This window comes from Diaphorina citri, unplaced genomic scaffold (genome assembly GCF_000475195.1).
Source record: "Diaphorina citri unplaced genomic scaffold, Diaci psyllid genome assembly version 1.1 scaffold145, whole genome shotgun sequence".
Classification (NCBI taxonomy): Eukaryota; Metazoa; Arthropoda; class Insecta; order Hemiptera; family Psyllidae; genus Diaphorina; species Diaphorina citri.
Window position 1 is genome coordinate 296865 of NW_007377582.1, and position 13979 is coordinate 310843.

The 13979-nt window shown below is 37.2% G+C and overlaps 1 protein-coding gene across 1 annotated transcript in view; it reads right to left on the reverse strand.

Annotated features, from left to right (window-relative positions):
- Positions 1-9695: 9695 nt before the first annotated feature.
- The window catches only part of LOC103505026 (ras-related protein Rab-27B-like), a 6702-nt gene continuing 2418 nt past the window's right edge, over positions 9696-13979 (reverse strand). Inside the window, exons 2-6 of the mRNA XM_026820422.1 lie at positions 13452-13525; positions 12163-12277; positions 10856-10968; positions 10130-10183; positions 9696-9828 (exon numbers count right to left, since the gene is read on the reverse strand). Of these exons, the coding sequence (XP_026676223.1) occupies positions 9696-9828; positions 10130-10183; positions 10856-10968; positions 12163-12277; positions 13452-13525 (489 nt within the window). The remainder of the gene's footprint in view (positions 9829-10129; positions 10184-10855; positions 10969-12162; positions 12278-13451; positions 13526-13979) is intronic.

The following is a 13979-nucleotide window of genomic DNA, read 5'->3' on the forward strand; positions in this document are numbered from 1 at the left end:
ACCGAGACAGGTTTTTTGTAAGAGACATTTTTCGTCATTGTTGTAAGTACTTATATTGAAATAAATCATAGTTTTCCATTGTACATAATAAAGCATTGGTCTCAAAAGCTTATTTTATAGACATTGTGTTCAAACATAAAACCAGCCACATTGGGTGATGGAAATTATCTGGCCCATCTGAAATTCGAATCGGACACTCCTACTTACAGTACCTTAACTTACCATCAGGCTACCAGTTTATTGTACATTGTTAGATATCAAACATAGCCAAAACCAAATGTCAGCCCAAAGCAATCATCCTAGTTAGGGCTGATTGAGAGGCTGACGAAAAACGCCGACCCCGTCTGTCATCGATCGATGGCCGGTCGACTAAGTGTGGACACTCCTTGAGAGTTTTATCATTTGGTCAAATTATCAAATAAAAGAGGATAAAATACCTACCATACCTATGTAGACTGAGACTTTACCAAGCTATTGCCTTGACCACAAGCCCCCGGGACAGGGTTTTTTAAAGAGACATTTTTCGTCATTGTTGTAAGTAGGTACTTATACTGAAATAAATCATAGTTTTCCATTGTACATAGTAAAGCATTTGTCTCAAAAGCTTATTTTATAGACATTGTGTTCAAACATAAAACCAGCCACATTGGGTGATGGAAATTATCTGGCCCGTCTGAAATTCGAATCGGACACTCCTACTTACAGTACCTTAACTTACCATCAGGCTACTAGTTTATTGTACCTACATTGTTAGATATTAAACATAGCCAAAACCAAATGTCAGCCCAAAGCAATCATCCTAGTTAGGGCTGATTGAGAGGCTGACGAAAAACGCCGACCCCGTCTGTACACGGGAAAAGGCGAAGAAAAATAAGTTAGATATATCGAACTATGTGTCTATCTCCCAAAGTACCAAGGGAGCCATGAACTTGATGAACTGTCATTCACCCAACTTGATAGTAAAGTCTACCTTGAAATATTTCTAAAGTCAATGCTTTCCCTTGAATTCGGGTTGTTTTTGTTTTGGTTACGTTTGTTTACTATGTAAACAACAGGTGAAAATTTCGACTCCATGATGGTATCACACATTGCACTTACTCTTTATTTATTACTCCATATTATTCGTCGGCTTTAGTTCTAAATTCAGGTTCCCATTGCCACACCACCACAGTTTGCACTTTTTCCCCTACCCGGCGTGCAACGCTTTAAAATGAAATCGATGGCACGCCGCCAATGCAGTGAAGCAGAAGTGAGATTAGAGGAAAGAGGAGTGCAATGAGAGTAAAGAAAGGTAGGTGGCACGCCGCCAATGCAGTGAAGCAGAAGTAATATTAGAGGAAAGAGGTACCTAAAATGGTAAACTCTAGAAGAACTATCAAACCAAAGCCATGGGATCACTTTTCACAGAGTGACGGATTCGAGTCGGACTCGCAAAAATCCAGGCCCACGGCATCAGCAGTGTACAAGGTTAAGTTCCAATAAGCACGCCCATCAAGCGTGCTGGGAGGTGCGCGAACGTCAAGAGTTCGAAACGACGCGACTCCCCGCGTATGTTACACGAAACAAAGCTTTGAGGTTTTTCGGTATATCATTACAATTACACGAACCAATGCAGGAGGTTTTTCTCTTACTATTTTCTCCGTAGCATCTAGCTAAGCTTGTGGAAGACAGCTAATCCTCAAATTCTCTTCCATTCTAAAGAGGAAGCAAACCATGTCTTCAAATGAAAACAATCCGTTGAAGACCTTATTGGTTAGTCGAATGGACATTGGACAATCTGTAATGCTAAGATAACACCTGGTGGATAAGTTTGTTTTGTTAATTGCCACAGATAATGGCGATGAAATTGCAAACTCTTGTTTACCATTGATGCTTGAGATCATGAATAGCTTCAGCAAAATTGCTTCTTTCTCCATATTGTGACCATTGCAGCTCAATAAGATGGAAGGTATGTAAGTAACTTCCTATTTTCTACGGTAACCATGTGGATAGCCATTGCTCTACGACATGAATTTCCACTCCTCTAGGTTTCTATCGCGTCAACTACGATCTGCCCAACTGGTCCCTCCTCACGAAGGAAATCCACCGTGAAGGAACTCCTAGCACTCAAAGCGGTTCTGTCCCTGCACAATATGTAATCCCTGCTCAGTATGTTGGAGCAACAAACGGTGCGGTATTGGGACAACCATTCAACATGCAAGACGTGTCAAAAACATTAGAGAACATCAAGACAGGAATAGAATCAAGTGTTAAAGGAGCCAATGATAAAATATCCACGGGCTTTAGTGACTTGAAGACGAATCTGCATAGGTAAATTTTATTTCGGATTTGTTTTCCATTTTCAGTGACTTTTACCAACAAAATCTGTATAATTTTCTGTATTACTTTGTGCATAGATAATGAACAAATAGGTAAAGCTTTTCAACATGAAAGATCTGAAGTGTGTATGTTTTGTCGTGCTGGTTATCCTGAACGTTTATTGGGGTAAGTATTTTGGAAGACTTTTCTTTGGACTTTTTCTTTGGAAAGTTCAATTACTTGACAAATTCATTTCGAAATGGATATGTAGATAGTAGATATTTAGATAGGTAAGGTACAGATGATCTGGTCGAAAGTGTCGAAAATACTTTTTGTTTAAGAAGGGAGAAAGGGAGCCGAAAATCTATAGGGAAATACCCTCAGAAAAGAAACAATTTTGATCATAACAAAACCAGTTACAGTAAAGCAATAACTCACTTTGGCAATTTACTTTTATATTTTCAGTAACAGTAGATAGTATATACTTAGATAGGTAAGGTACAGATGATCTGGTCGAAAGTGTAGAAAATACTTTTTGTTTAAGACGGGAGAAAGGAAGCCGAAAATCTATAGAAAAATGCCAAGAAAAGAAACAATTTTGATCATAACAAAACCAGTTACAGTAAAGCAATAACTCACTTTGGCAATTTACTTTTATATTTTCAGTAACCTGTGCGCCTGTAGTCGAGATCGAAGATGAGCTTAACCTGGATTCAAGTAAGCCTGTTATAGAAAATACAGACAGTACCACAACCATTGAAAAGAAGGAAATGGACGAAAAAGCGTCTGAAAACGTAAAAGAACCTGAAGCAAAGGAAACAAAAACAGAAGAACCTAAAGAACCTTCATCCGATAACACCACAACCATTGAAAAGAAGAAAATGGACGAAAAAGCGTCTGAAAACGTAAAAGAACCTGAAGCAAAGGAAACAAAAACAGAAGAACCTAAAGAACCTTCATCCGATAACGATGAGCTTAACCTGGATTCAAATAAGCCTGTTATAGAAAATACAGACAGTACCACAACCGTTGAAAAGAAGGAAATGGACGATAAAGCGTCTGAAAAAGTAAAAGAACCTGAAGCAAAGGAAACAAAAACAGAAGAACCTAAAGAACCTTCATCCGATAATGATAAAGAAGAAATTAAGGATGGGAAAGAAGACCTCAAAGTTGGGGAAGCAGAAGTTCCTAATAAAGAAGCTAATAAAGAAAAGCCCAAGGAAGATCCTGAAAATGAAAAGCTGTGTGAAGAGTTGTGCAGTTCCTGTGACGGATCAGAAAATGTGTTCGATATTGCAGAGCCCTCCTGTTTCTGTAAAGTCACTACTGGTAAGTCGATTTTTTCAAAGTTTCAGGTAGCTAATTTGGAAATTCTCTTCCATTCTGGGATAGCATTCTTAGCTGGTGATAAATAAAAGTTATTTTCCTGGAATCAGTTGTCCATTTTATCGTTTTTTTTTTTTTTTTTTTTTTTTTTTTAAAATTTTTTTCCAAAACGGGGGGGTTTTTTTTACATAAATCTATTTTTTTTATTTTTTTTTTTTTTTTTTAACGTTCTTGTCCAAGCTGAGGGTACTTATTAGCTACATATCTATCTTTTAAAATCTGACGAAGTTGACATAAATTACACAAATATTTTATCTATTAAAGTGCATTGATAACAAAACTGAAACCAATCTTCTTCTCATTTTCCAGTGAAATCCGTCAAATGTCTCGAACACAAAGTGACCGAGGACTTTCTTATGAAGGTGATCGCCTATGTGGAAACAGACCCCAAAAGTGACGAAGAAAAACTCGTAGCTCAATATCTGAAAGAGCGAGAAGAGCTATCTCTGAATAGAAATAGAAGATGTTGTGGCCATGTAGGAGCAAGTAATCCAAGGAGCTTTAGAAAAGTGACGAAGAAAAACTCGTAGCCCAATATCTGAAAGAGCGAGAAGAGCTATCTCTGAATAGAAATAGAAGATGTTGTGGCCATGTAGGAGCAAGTAATCCAAGGAGCTTTACTGAAAGACAACTTGGAGCTGGACAGTATGATGTTAGACAATCCAATGATGAAGAAGAAGGTGACACCAATGGAGATATTTTAGGATCCAAGAAAATTGACGCTGGAGCATATGAAGAGCTATGGCGTAAGTGTAAATCTTTGATATTTTTGGTGTCCCTCCTTTAGAACATAGAACATACCCCAATACAATTAATTTAATCGCCATGTAATACCTACGTTTGATATAAAGTTATTTATCAGAGTATAAAGATAGCTTCTACTATTCTAGAAAAAAAAATAATAATAGTGATGGAAGAACCAATTTACTCAATAAGCCCCCTCTGTTTCTTTTTCTAGGAAAAGCCTTGAGAGCTGAGGAAACTTCGAGAGAGCGTTCTGAAGAAGAAGATGACGATGATCCTCCTGAAGTAACCGAGAAACCAACGCCAGTGAAAAGAAACAAACTAGCTGAAAACCGGAGAATATACAAATACGAACCACCAGCCAATTATAAATCCTTACTCGGACAAAAAGCTCAAGAAACCGCCGATGAGCAGCCTGCAAATCAAGATGAAATTACACCCAGGAAAGAAAAGTACCTGGGCAGTGCAAAACTTTTGAAATCGTATGAGGAGTTCAAAGCAAAGAGTAGAAAACAGTTCAAAGCAAATGAAGAAGCTAAAAAAGAAGACAAACAAGAATCTAAAGATGACGCGAAAGGGCCAATTACATTGTCACCTTCGCAACAGTCTATGAAAGAACTTCTGACTGAGTTGAAACTTGCGGAAGGTAAGAGACCAAATGAAGTTATTCAAAACGTTGAAAATAGTGAGCCAGGAAAACCCCAAAAATATAGATCGTATAAGTCCAATGCAAAACTTTTGAAATCGTATGAGGAGTTCAAAGCAAAGAGTAGAAAACAGTTCAAAGTAAATGAAGAAGCTAAAAAGGAAGACAAACAAGAATCTAAAGATGACGCGAAAGAGCCAATTACATTGTCACCTTCGCAACAGTCTATGAAAGAACTTCTGACTGAGTTGAAACTGGCGGAAGGTAAGAGACCAAATGAAGTTATTCAAAACGTTGAAAATAGTGAGCCAGGAAAACCCCAAAAATATAGATCGTATAAGTCCAAGAAGGATGACGAAGAATTATTAAAATCCGCAAATGAAAGTGAAAACAAGAAGTTAAGAGCCATTGCAAGGAGTAGAAAACAATTCAAATCAGATGAAGAATCTAAAAAAGATGACAAAGGGCCAATTACATTGTCACCTTCGCAACAGTCTATGAAAGAACTTCTGACTGAATTGAAACTGGCGGAAGGTAAGAGACCAAATGAAGTAATTCAAAACGTTGAAAACAGTGAGCAAGGAAAACCCCAAAAATATAAATCTCTTGATGATATGCTCTATGAACGTGAACTAAAAAAACAAAAGTTTCTATCAAGTATTAGAGAAAAATATGCAAAACTGCCTCAAAAAGAAGAGGAAGAAAGTTTAGAAGTTCCAATAAAAACCAAAAATAAAAAGTCTGACAAGAAAAGATACATGTTTGAAGCACACGAGGATGAGGAGGGGCTTGAAGAAAAAACTGATAATAATTCTAGAGACAAATTGAAAGCAGCCATAGAAGAGCTATCTGAAAAATATGGCAAAGCGTCTAAAAAATACAAATTAAACCAGAATATGGAACAAGATTTTGGTGATTCTGATAAGACATCTAAAAAGTTGAAAACACCCAAAAGTGAAATACTGGGACAAAAAAGTGTAAAGGAAGAAATTCCGTCAAGGAAGCCAATTGTATCACCTTTCATTGATAGGAAGAATGAAGATGAAACAGAGGAAAAGATATCAACACCCAAATATATTTACGAGTATTCAAAAAGCTCAAATGGAGACATACTCAAGCCAAAAACATCCTCTAAGTTTGGTAAGAAAGACGAAAAAATTGACAGCGTTCCCAGAAAATATAAATCTGATTCACCAAGCAAAGAATATGTGGACAAAGACAATGAATTGGGTGGAGCAAGTAAAAGTAAAGAATCCATAAGCTCATTGATCTCGAAAATTAGAGCTAAGTATGAAAAAAATGAGAGAACTGATGGTTTGAAGTCAAAAGAAAATTCCAAAGTCGGAACTTACAAACAGGATAATGTTGGAGATACAAAAGTAGTAGGTAGCCAATTGTTGAAATACAGGGACCGTCTTCAATCTGCGAAAGGGATGGATAAAAAGATTTTTACCTCCAGAGCTACAAAAACTAAGGATTACTCGGAAGAAGATGAAAAGAACTTACAAACAGGATAATGTTGGAGATACAAAAGTAGTAGGTAGCCAATTGTTGAAATACAGAGACCGTCTTCAATCTGCGAAAGGGATGGATAAAAAGATTTTTACCTCCAGAGCTACAAAAACTAAGGATTACTCGGAAGAAGATGAAATAAAGTCGGAGCTTACAACCCGGATAATGTTGGAGATACAAAAGTTGTTGGTAGCCAATTGTTGAAATACAGGGAACGTCTTCAATCTGCGAAAGGGATGGATAAAAAGATTTTTACCTCCAGAGCTACAAAAACTAAGGATTACTCGGAAGAAGATGAAAACGTTTCCGAAGAAAAAGAAAGCGCTGCAGAAGGACAAAAAAATGTCAAAAGTATATTGAAAGAGAAAAATTTATATGAAAAACCTTTATCAAAATATGAGAAGAAAAAACTGATTCAAACTGACGAACAGAGCTCTGAAAAAATCCCAACTGTCGACAAATACTTGAAAGCAAAATATTCTGGTGTAAAACCAAGCTTGATTCGAGAACCAAAGAAAAAAGGACTAAATTTTCGAAACATTCAAAATAAGAAAGACATTAACCAATCAGAAGAAACTGATAGAGTAGAAGACGAAGATCTTGGGGATTCAGATGGAAGACAAGAAAAGGTTTCCGCAAAATCTAAATATTTACAAAAGAAACAAGAATTGCTTCAGAGAATTGCTGAAAAAGAAAACTGGAAAACTAATTCAAAATCCCAACAAGATAAACAGAATTTTCCCAGAGAATCACCCAATCTCACTGCGGCTCGTCAGTTAGAGTTCGATGAGCCAGAGGAAATCACTAATGAAAAAGAAACTCGAGTTTTAACCCGAGAAGAACAAAATAAATTATTAGAAAAGAGGATAAGAGACCTTCTGGATAAAAATCAGCATCTCTATCCAGGTGTGAAGGAAGAAACGAAAAAAGTCATAGTAATTCCAAGCAAGGAACTTCAGATACCTAAAACAAAGGAAGAGGAGCGTAAATTTCTAGAGGAACATTTGAAAGACGTACTTGAAAAAATGAGACCTTATTCCACGACGGCCGATGGTGTAGCAAAAGAACTTCCCGACGATGTAACAATCGAATATGATTCTTCCTCAAGTAAACCATTGTCTCTTAAAGAGAAAATTGAACAGAATAGATCAGAAAGGTTGGCCTCCACCCAAAGTTTGAAATCTCTGGAACCAAAACAGAGGAAGGCAAATAGACTAGAGTCTACTCAAATGATATCAAATGAACATGAACCATCAGATCTAACTGAAGATAAAGAAATAATTGCCCCATCCAAAGAGGCTCCCATAAAACTTTCTCTAAAAGAAAGAATAGAACAAAGGAAAGCAGAGAGACAGAATGCTCTTGCTAGCAATAAACTTGAAACTGATTCTAAACGTAATGTTGAAAACTCTGCCAACAACGGAAGTCCAATAGTGTCTTCACAGCATAAAAATGAAGACGCAAGTATAAAAACGATCATGGATCAAAATCCCCAAAAACATTGTGAGAAATGTATGGAATATGTGAACCGGTGTCTTCCCAGCATAAAAATGAAGACGCAGGTATAAAAACGATCATGGATCAAAATCCCCAAAAACATTGTGAGAAATGTATGGAATATGTGAACCATATGTCAAGTTTACAAAAAGAACAAATGCTAGGAAAACCCTACAGTACCAGGAGTATCCCATCGAGTGAAAATCAAAATACCGTGGATCAATCAGCTCAGGAAAAGTTTTTGAATTGCCGATGTTATGAAGACCAAAACGGTTGCCACAGATAATGGCGATTACTCTCACCTGAGATCAGAACTGCATTTCACTTGACCTCAGTGTCACAAGAAGTCGAAGTTTAGCTAGAGAAGAAGGTTTCGACGTAGGTAAATTTTATTTCGGTTTTGTCTTCCATTTTTCTGTGACTTTTACCAACAAAATCTGTATAATTTTCTGTATTACTTTGTGCATAGATAATGAACAAATAGGTAAAGCTTTTCAACATGAAAGCAAATCTGCGAACATAATCGCGAAATCCGCGAACATAATCGCCAAATCCGCGAACATAATCGCGAGGTACGATATGTACATAGGTACGATAGGTGATAGGTAACATACCCATTATTAAAAACAGATAAACAAAATACAGTCGAACCTGGATAAACGAGAATCCAAGGGACCAGCTCATTTTTTCGTTTAAGGCGGTTTAATACAACATTTTCTCGTTTATAAAGGTTTAGCAAAGTGGAAGAGATAACTGATGAAAGCATGACAAATTTAAACAAGTTAAGAACAAATTCTGATTTATAGAGGTACCTAATTTTAAAGTTAACTGATGAAGCATGATCAAATTTAAACAAGTTAAGAACAAATTCTGATTTATAGAGGTACCTAATTTTAAAGTTAAAAAACGCGTCCCGAATTTTTTCAGGGGACAAAAACGAAAATTCGGGAAAAACGCCCCATAAAAACTGGAACGGGACGCCGGGACACATCCTGAAATTCGGGACTGTCCCGGCCAATTCGGGACGTTTGGCAAGCCTACCTATAGGTACAGAGCTAGATACGATACAAGTATCTACTATGTATTAGCTCAAACAAATAGTATGAAAACAAATAAGCACTCTCAGTACTTGGTAATTAAAAGTAAAACAAAACTAGCTTGGGGGGGTGTTATCTTCAAAGACGAGATGGAAATTTGACACCTTATAATTAAGTACCTACCAGAGAAAATCAGAATTTATTTTTGTTGTTTATAACTTGTAAACATGTAAACCCCTCCCCCCCCCCCTTGTATAATTTTTGTACTTACAAGCAGAGCATTTCTGGTCTTTTTTTTTCTAGCATTTCAGCTCTGTGTAGGTAACGTCAGGGATTCACAGTACCTAGCTTTCTGTTATGTTAGGTAGGTAGGTTATGTTACATAGGTATATGGTAGATAAGGAGTCTAGCATTTCAGCTCTGTGTAGGTAGGTAACGTCAGGGATTCACAGTACCTAGCTTTCTGTTATGTTAGGTAGGTAGGTTATGTTACATAGGTATATGGTAGATAAGGAGGTAGGTAGATAGGTAGTACCTATTTGTAGTTGAGAAACGAGAGTACCATCCTGAGACATCTAGGTCAAATGATAGAACATATATTTCGGGGGGTGCACATCGTCAGCATACCGAACCAGGAAACTGGTTTTGCCCACTGCGGCGTTACCAATGGTCAGGAATTTCAGTGAATAGTCGTAGTCAATTTTACCGCTCATTCTCAGGGTTCATGGGTGGTTTGATTTATCTCAATCTCATTGGTTGAATTCTGACGCAAGGAGGCATTTCATTGGTTCAAATCATTGGAAGAGCGAAAGTAACCAGTTTTCTTTTGCAAAAATCTCGATGAAAAGGGATCCACTTTGATATTTTCATCAGACAAATGGTCTGAATTTCTAAAATGACTTTAATAGTTTTACAAGATATGTATATGTTTCGGGGGAGTGGGTATAGATATGTATATGCAGATAGGCAGGGAAAACATATCTGTTTCCCATTAGAACTTCCATGTGACTGAAAAATTGAAATTTCCTGACCGGTGGCTGAGGATACCTCAAAGTATTTGATTCTGAGGAATGAAAATGTGATTTGTCAATTTTGTAATTTCTCAACAAAGAAGGCATTTAAGTTTTCCATCGATACATTTAATACACTCTTCAAATCCATCAATAAATGGTAGAAACAATACCAGCAAAGCACCATTTAAAGTTGGTCCCACCAGCTTTTTGCTGATGGCTTGGACATTACCAATCATTTCCCCGTATAGGTATGTTTCTAAAACATGATGCGGCTCTTTGACAACAAGAGTGTTTTTTTTTTTTTTTTTTTTTTTTTTTTTTTTTTTTAAATGTGATTTGTCAATTTTGTAATTTCTCAACAAAGAAGGCATTTAAGTTATCCATCGATACATTCAATACACTCTTCAAATCCATCAAATAATGGTAGAAACAATACCAGCAAAGCACCATTTAAAGTTGGTACCACCAGCTTTTTGCTGATGGCTTGGACATTACCAATCATTTCCCCATATACGTATGTTTCTAAAACATGATGCGGCTCTTTGACAACAAGAGTGGTTTTTTTGGAGTTTATTTGTGATCAGATCATTAGACAACTCATTTTGTGAGAGATTTTCAAGCGAAATATTCATATCTGGTTATGTCCTGACTGAGCTTGTTTTGTGAAGGAAACCAAGTCAGACAAATAGGCAGGTATGTAGGTATTAGTTACTGGAACTCACCCAAACTTGGTGGCTAATTCAGCCGCTTCTTTTTCGCTTACAACTCGAGAGTCCACCAGGTCGATTTTGTTCCCACAAATCACGATGTCTGGATTTTCCGTATAAGCATGGGTCTGAAATCCATAAAATGGGCATTACTTGAGGTCTCATCTTTTGAACGAAGTCAGGCCTAGATTTGCCTCAAAGGTTTTGAAATTTTGAATTTAGCTTGTCTGTACCTCGCGCTTCTATCCCGGCCTCCTCCTTTAGCTTGTCTCTTCACTTACTTTGATCTGGAGTAACCACTTCTCGACATCTTTGAAGGAGTTCCTACATCGTCAGCATACCGAACCAGGAAACTGGTTTTGCCCACTGCGGCGTTGCCAATCGTCAGGAATTTCAGCGAATAGTCGTAGTCGATTTTACCACTCATTCTCAGGGTTCATGGGTGGTTTGATTTATCTCAATCTCATTGGTTGAATTCTGACGCAAGGTGGCATTTCATTGGTTCAAATCATTGGAAGAGCGAAAGTAACCAGTTTTCTTTTACAAAAATCTCGATGAAAAGGGATCCACTTTGATATTTTCATCAGACAAATGGTCTGAATTTCTAAAATGACTTTAATAGTTTTACAAGAACGTCAATAAATTTAATTGTAAAGTGCACATAAAATTAATTGTTGAGAAGTAAGAACCAATTGATCAATTAGAAAAGATTGTAGGTGGTGTCAAAACTCCCACGAAAGTTGTCTAGAAAAACAATTACCTGGGTATCTTGTTAGATTCAATAAAAAATAAACAGTAAAGTACGTGAACAACCACAAAAAGAAGAAGAAGTTATGATGCAATTAAACAATTAAAAGATCTTAATGGCTGTCGGTTTTTAGTTAGTAAAAAGAGAAATAAAATTGATAATAATTAATGGAAACGTATAGAAGAAACTAAAGGACTATATGACTATTAAAAGTGACACATTGCCAGTTAAAAATGTTCAAATAAGTTATAGAGATGATTGTGTTGATCCAAACATAACTGAAAATATAGATATTATAGTCAAGCTGATAACCTGTCTCTACCTCTCGCTTCTATCCCGGCCTCCTCCTTTAGCTTGTCTCTTCACTTACTTTGATCTGGAGTAACCACTTCTCGACATCTTTGAAGGAGTTCCAGGCACCCACGCATGAACACTATCTGCAGCTCAAAATGGGTAAACAAAGCACCATCCACTATTCAGAACAATAGAATAGAACAGAATATGTAGAATAAAATAGAATACCTATCTGTCGCTTCTATCCCGGCCTCCTCCTTCAGCTTGTCTCTTCACTTACTTTGATCTGGAGTAACCACTTCTCGACATCTTTGAAGGAGTTCTCATTGGTGACATCAAATATGAGTAGGAATCCCATGGTACCCCTGTACAGACCTGTGGTCAAACTGAGAAACCTGGAAACCAGAGGAAAACGGAAGTACCTAGGTCCTATCTGTATGAAATAATTGTGCCTTTATTATATCTACATACGGAAAAAGCGAATATGTACGTATAGGTTTTAGGTAGACATACGTACAATACGTAGGTAAGTACATTACATTAACGTACAAATAGAACCGAAGAAATGATGGGTATAAAACTTTTTAATCTTGAGATAGATATGTATAACGTGTCACTTAATCATCACTGTTAAAAACTACACTACAAAACATACTTTTGTAAAACCTAATGTTATTATTTACTAAGCCAAATATTACACTGCAACAATACATAGAACAAAATTATGTAGAACATAATAGATATTTATTATTTACTAAGCCAAATGTGTTAGAACTCGAACAAACCAAATGTGCTAGAACTCCGTTATAGGTTTCACGAGTGTACCTACTTACTGAGTATGTCACTGATATGGCAGGAAAAACTATGCCAACTGTTTTCCCATGTGTTCCAGTACCTAGGTATTTCAGATGTTTCAACAAAGGGATCCCTTTGATTTTGTTTTAATTAATTTAACGTCACTTTATAACTTAAGGGTGGGTTTCACCAGCCTACTATTAACAGGCTATTAGCTGTTAGCTTAACAGTCCTGTTAAGCCTATACAAATCAAATGGAACTTAACAGGCTCTAGCATGACAGGCCTTCTTAGGGCTGAAAAGATATTGGTCAAAACTACCCTAAGATTTTTAGTGACGGGGCTTTTACTCTCCATTCGGCCTTAAGATACCTATTTCTGATGTTTCAACAAAGGGATCCCCTTGATTTTGTTTTAATTAATTTAACGTCACTTTATAACTAAGGGTGGGTTTCACCAGCCTACTATTAACAGGCTATTAGCTGTTAGATTAACAGTCCTGTTAAGCCTATACAAATCAAATGGAACTTAACAGGCTGTTAGCATAACAGGCCTTCTTAGGGCTGAAAAGATATTGGTCAAAACTACCCTAAGATTTTTAGTGACGGGGCTTTTACTCTCCATTCGGCCTTAAGCTAGCCACCTCCTCACATTAACCTCACCCAGCCTGAGTGGGACCGGGAATAGTCAGTGGCACGCCATTGTCCAGATGGTCACCTTTCTAGTACCAACCCCAAGTGCGTTGCTTAACTTCAGTGATTCCTTCACTACTTACCTCTCCTGCCCAGCTGTGTCCCAAAGTTGAAGGAAAACTCTTTGGCTGCGGTCATTTTCGTGACTTTTGTACACCTGAAATATGAAAGAAACAAATCATTTATTCAATGTTGATTGAACCATTTTCATATTCCCTTGCCTGATGAGTACTGATGACTCTTTTACTGAAGTAAATACATTAGGTATGTGGGTGCTAAATAATTATATCTAGCCCTGTAGTGTACCTATAGGTAGGCTTGCCAAATATCCAAAATGTCGATTCGGGACGCGAATCCGCGAACATAATTGCCAAATCCGCGAACATAATCAAACCATTTTCATATTCCCTTGCCTGATGAGTACTGATGACTCTTTTTTTTTTTTTTAAGAGGTTTGACAGAGGGAACTTTAACTGCTATGGTCTTATCGTCCCGAAATCGAAGAGAGAAGGAAGACAGGATAGGAAAAAGCCAGCCGTTCCGAGAACGAACATTATCCCATCAGGATAAAATCCGCCCCGGGCGGAAAATCGAACCCGCGGCCTAGCGCT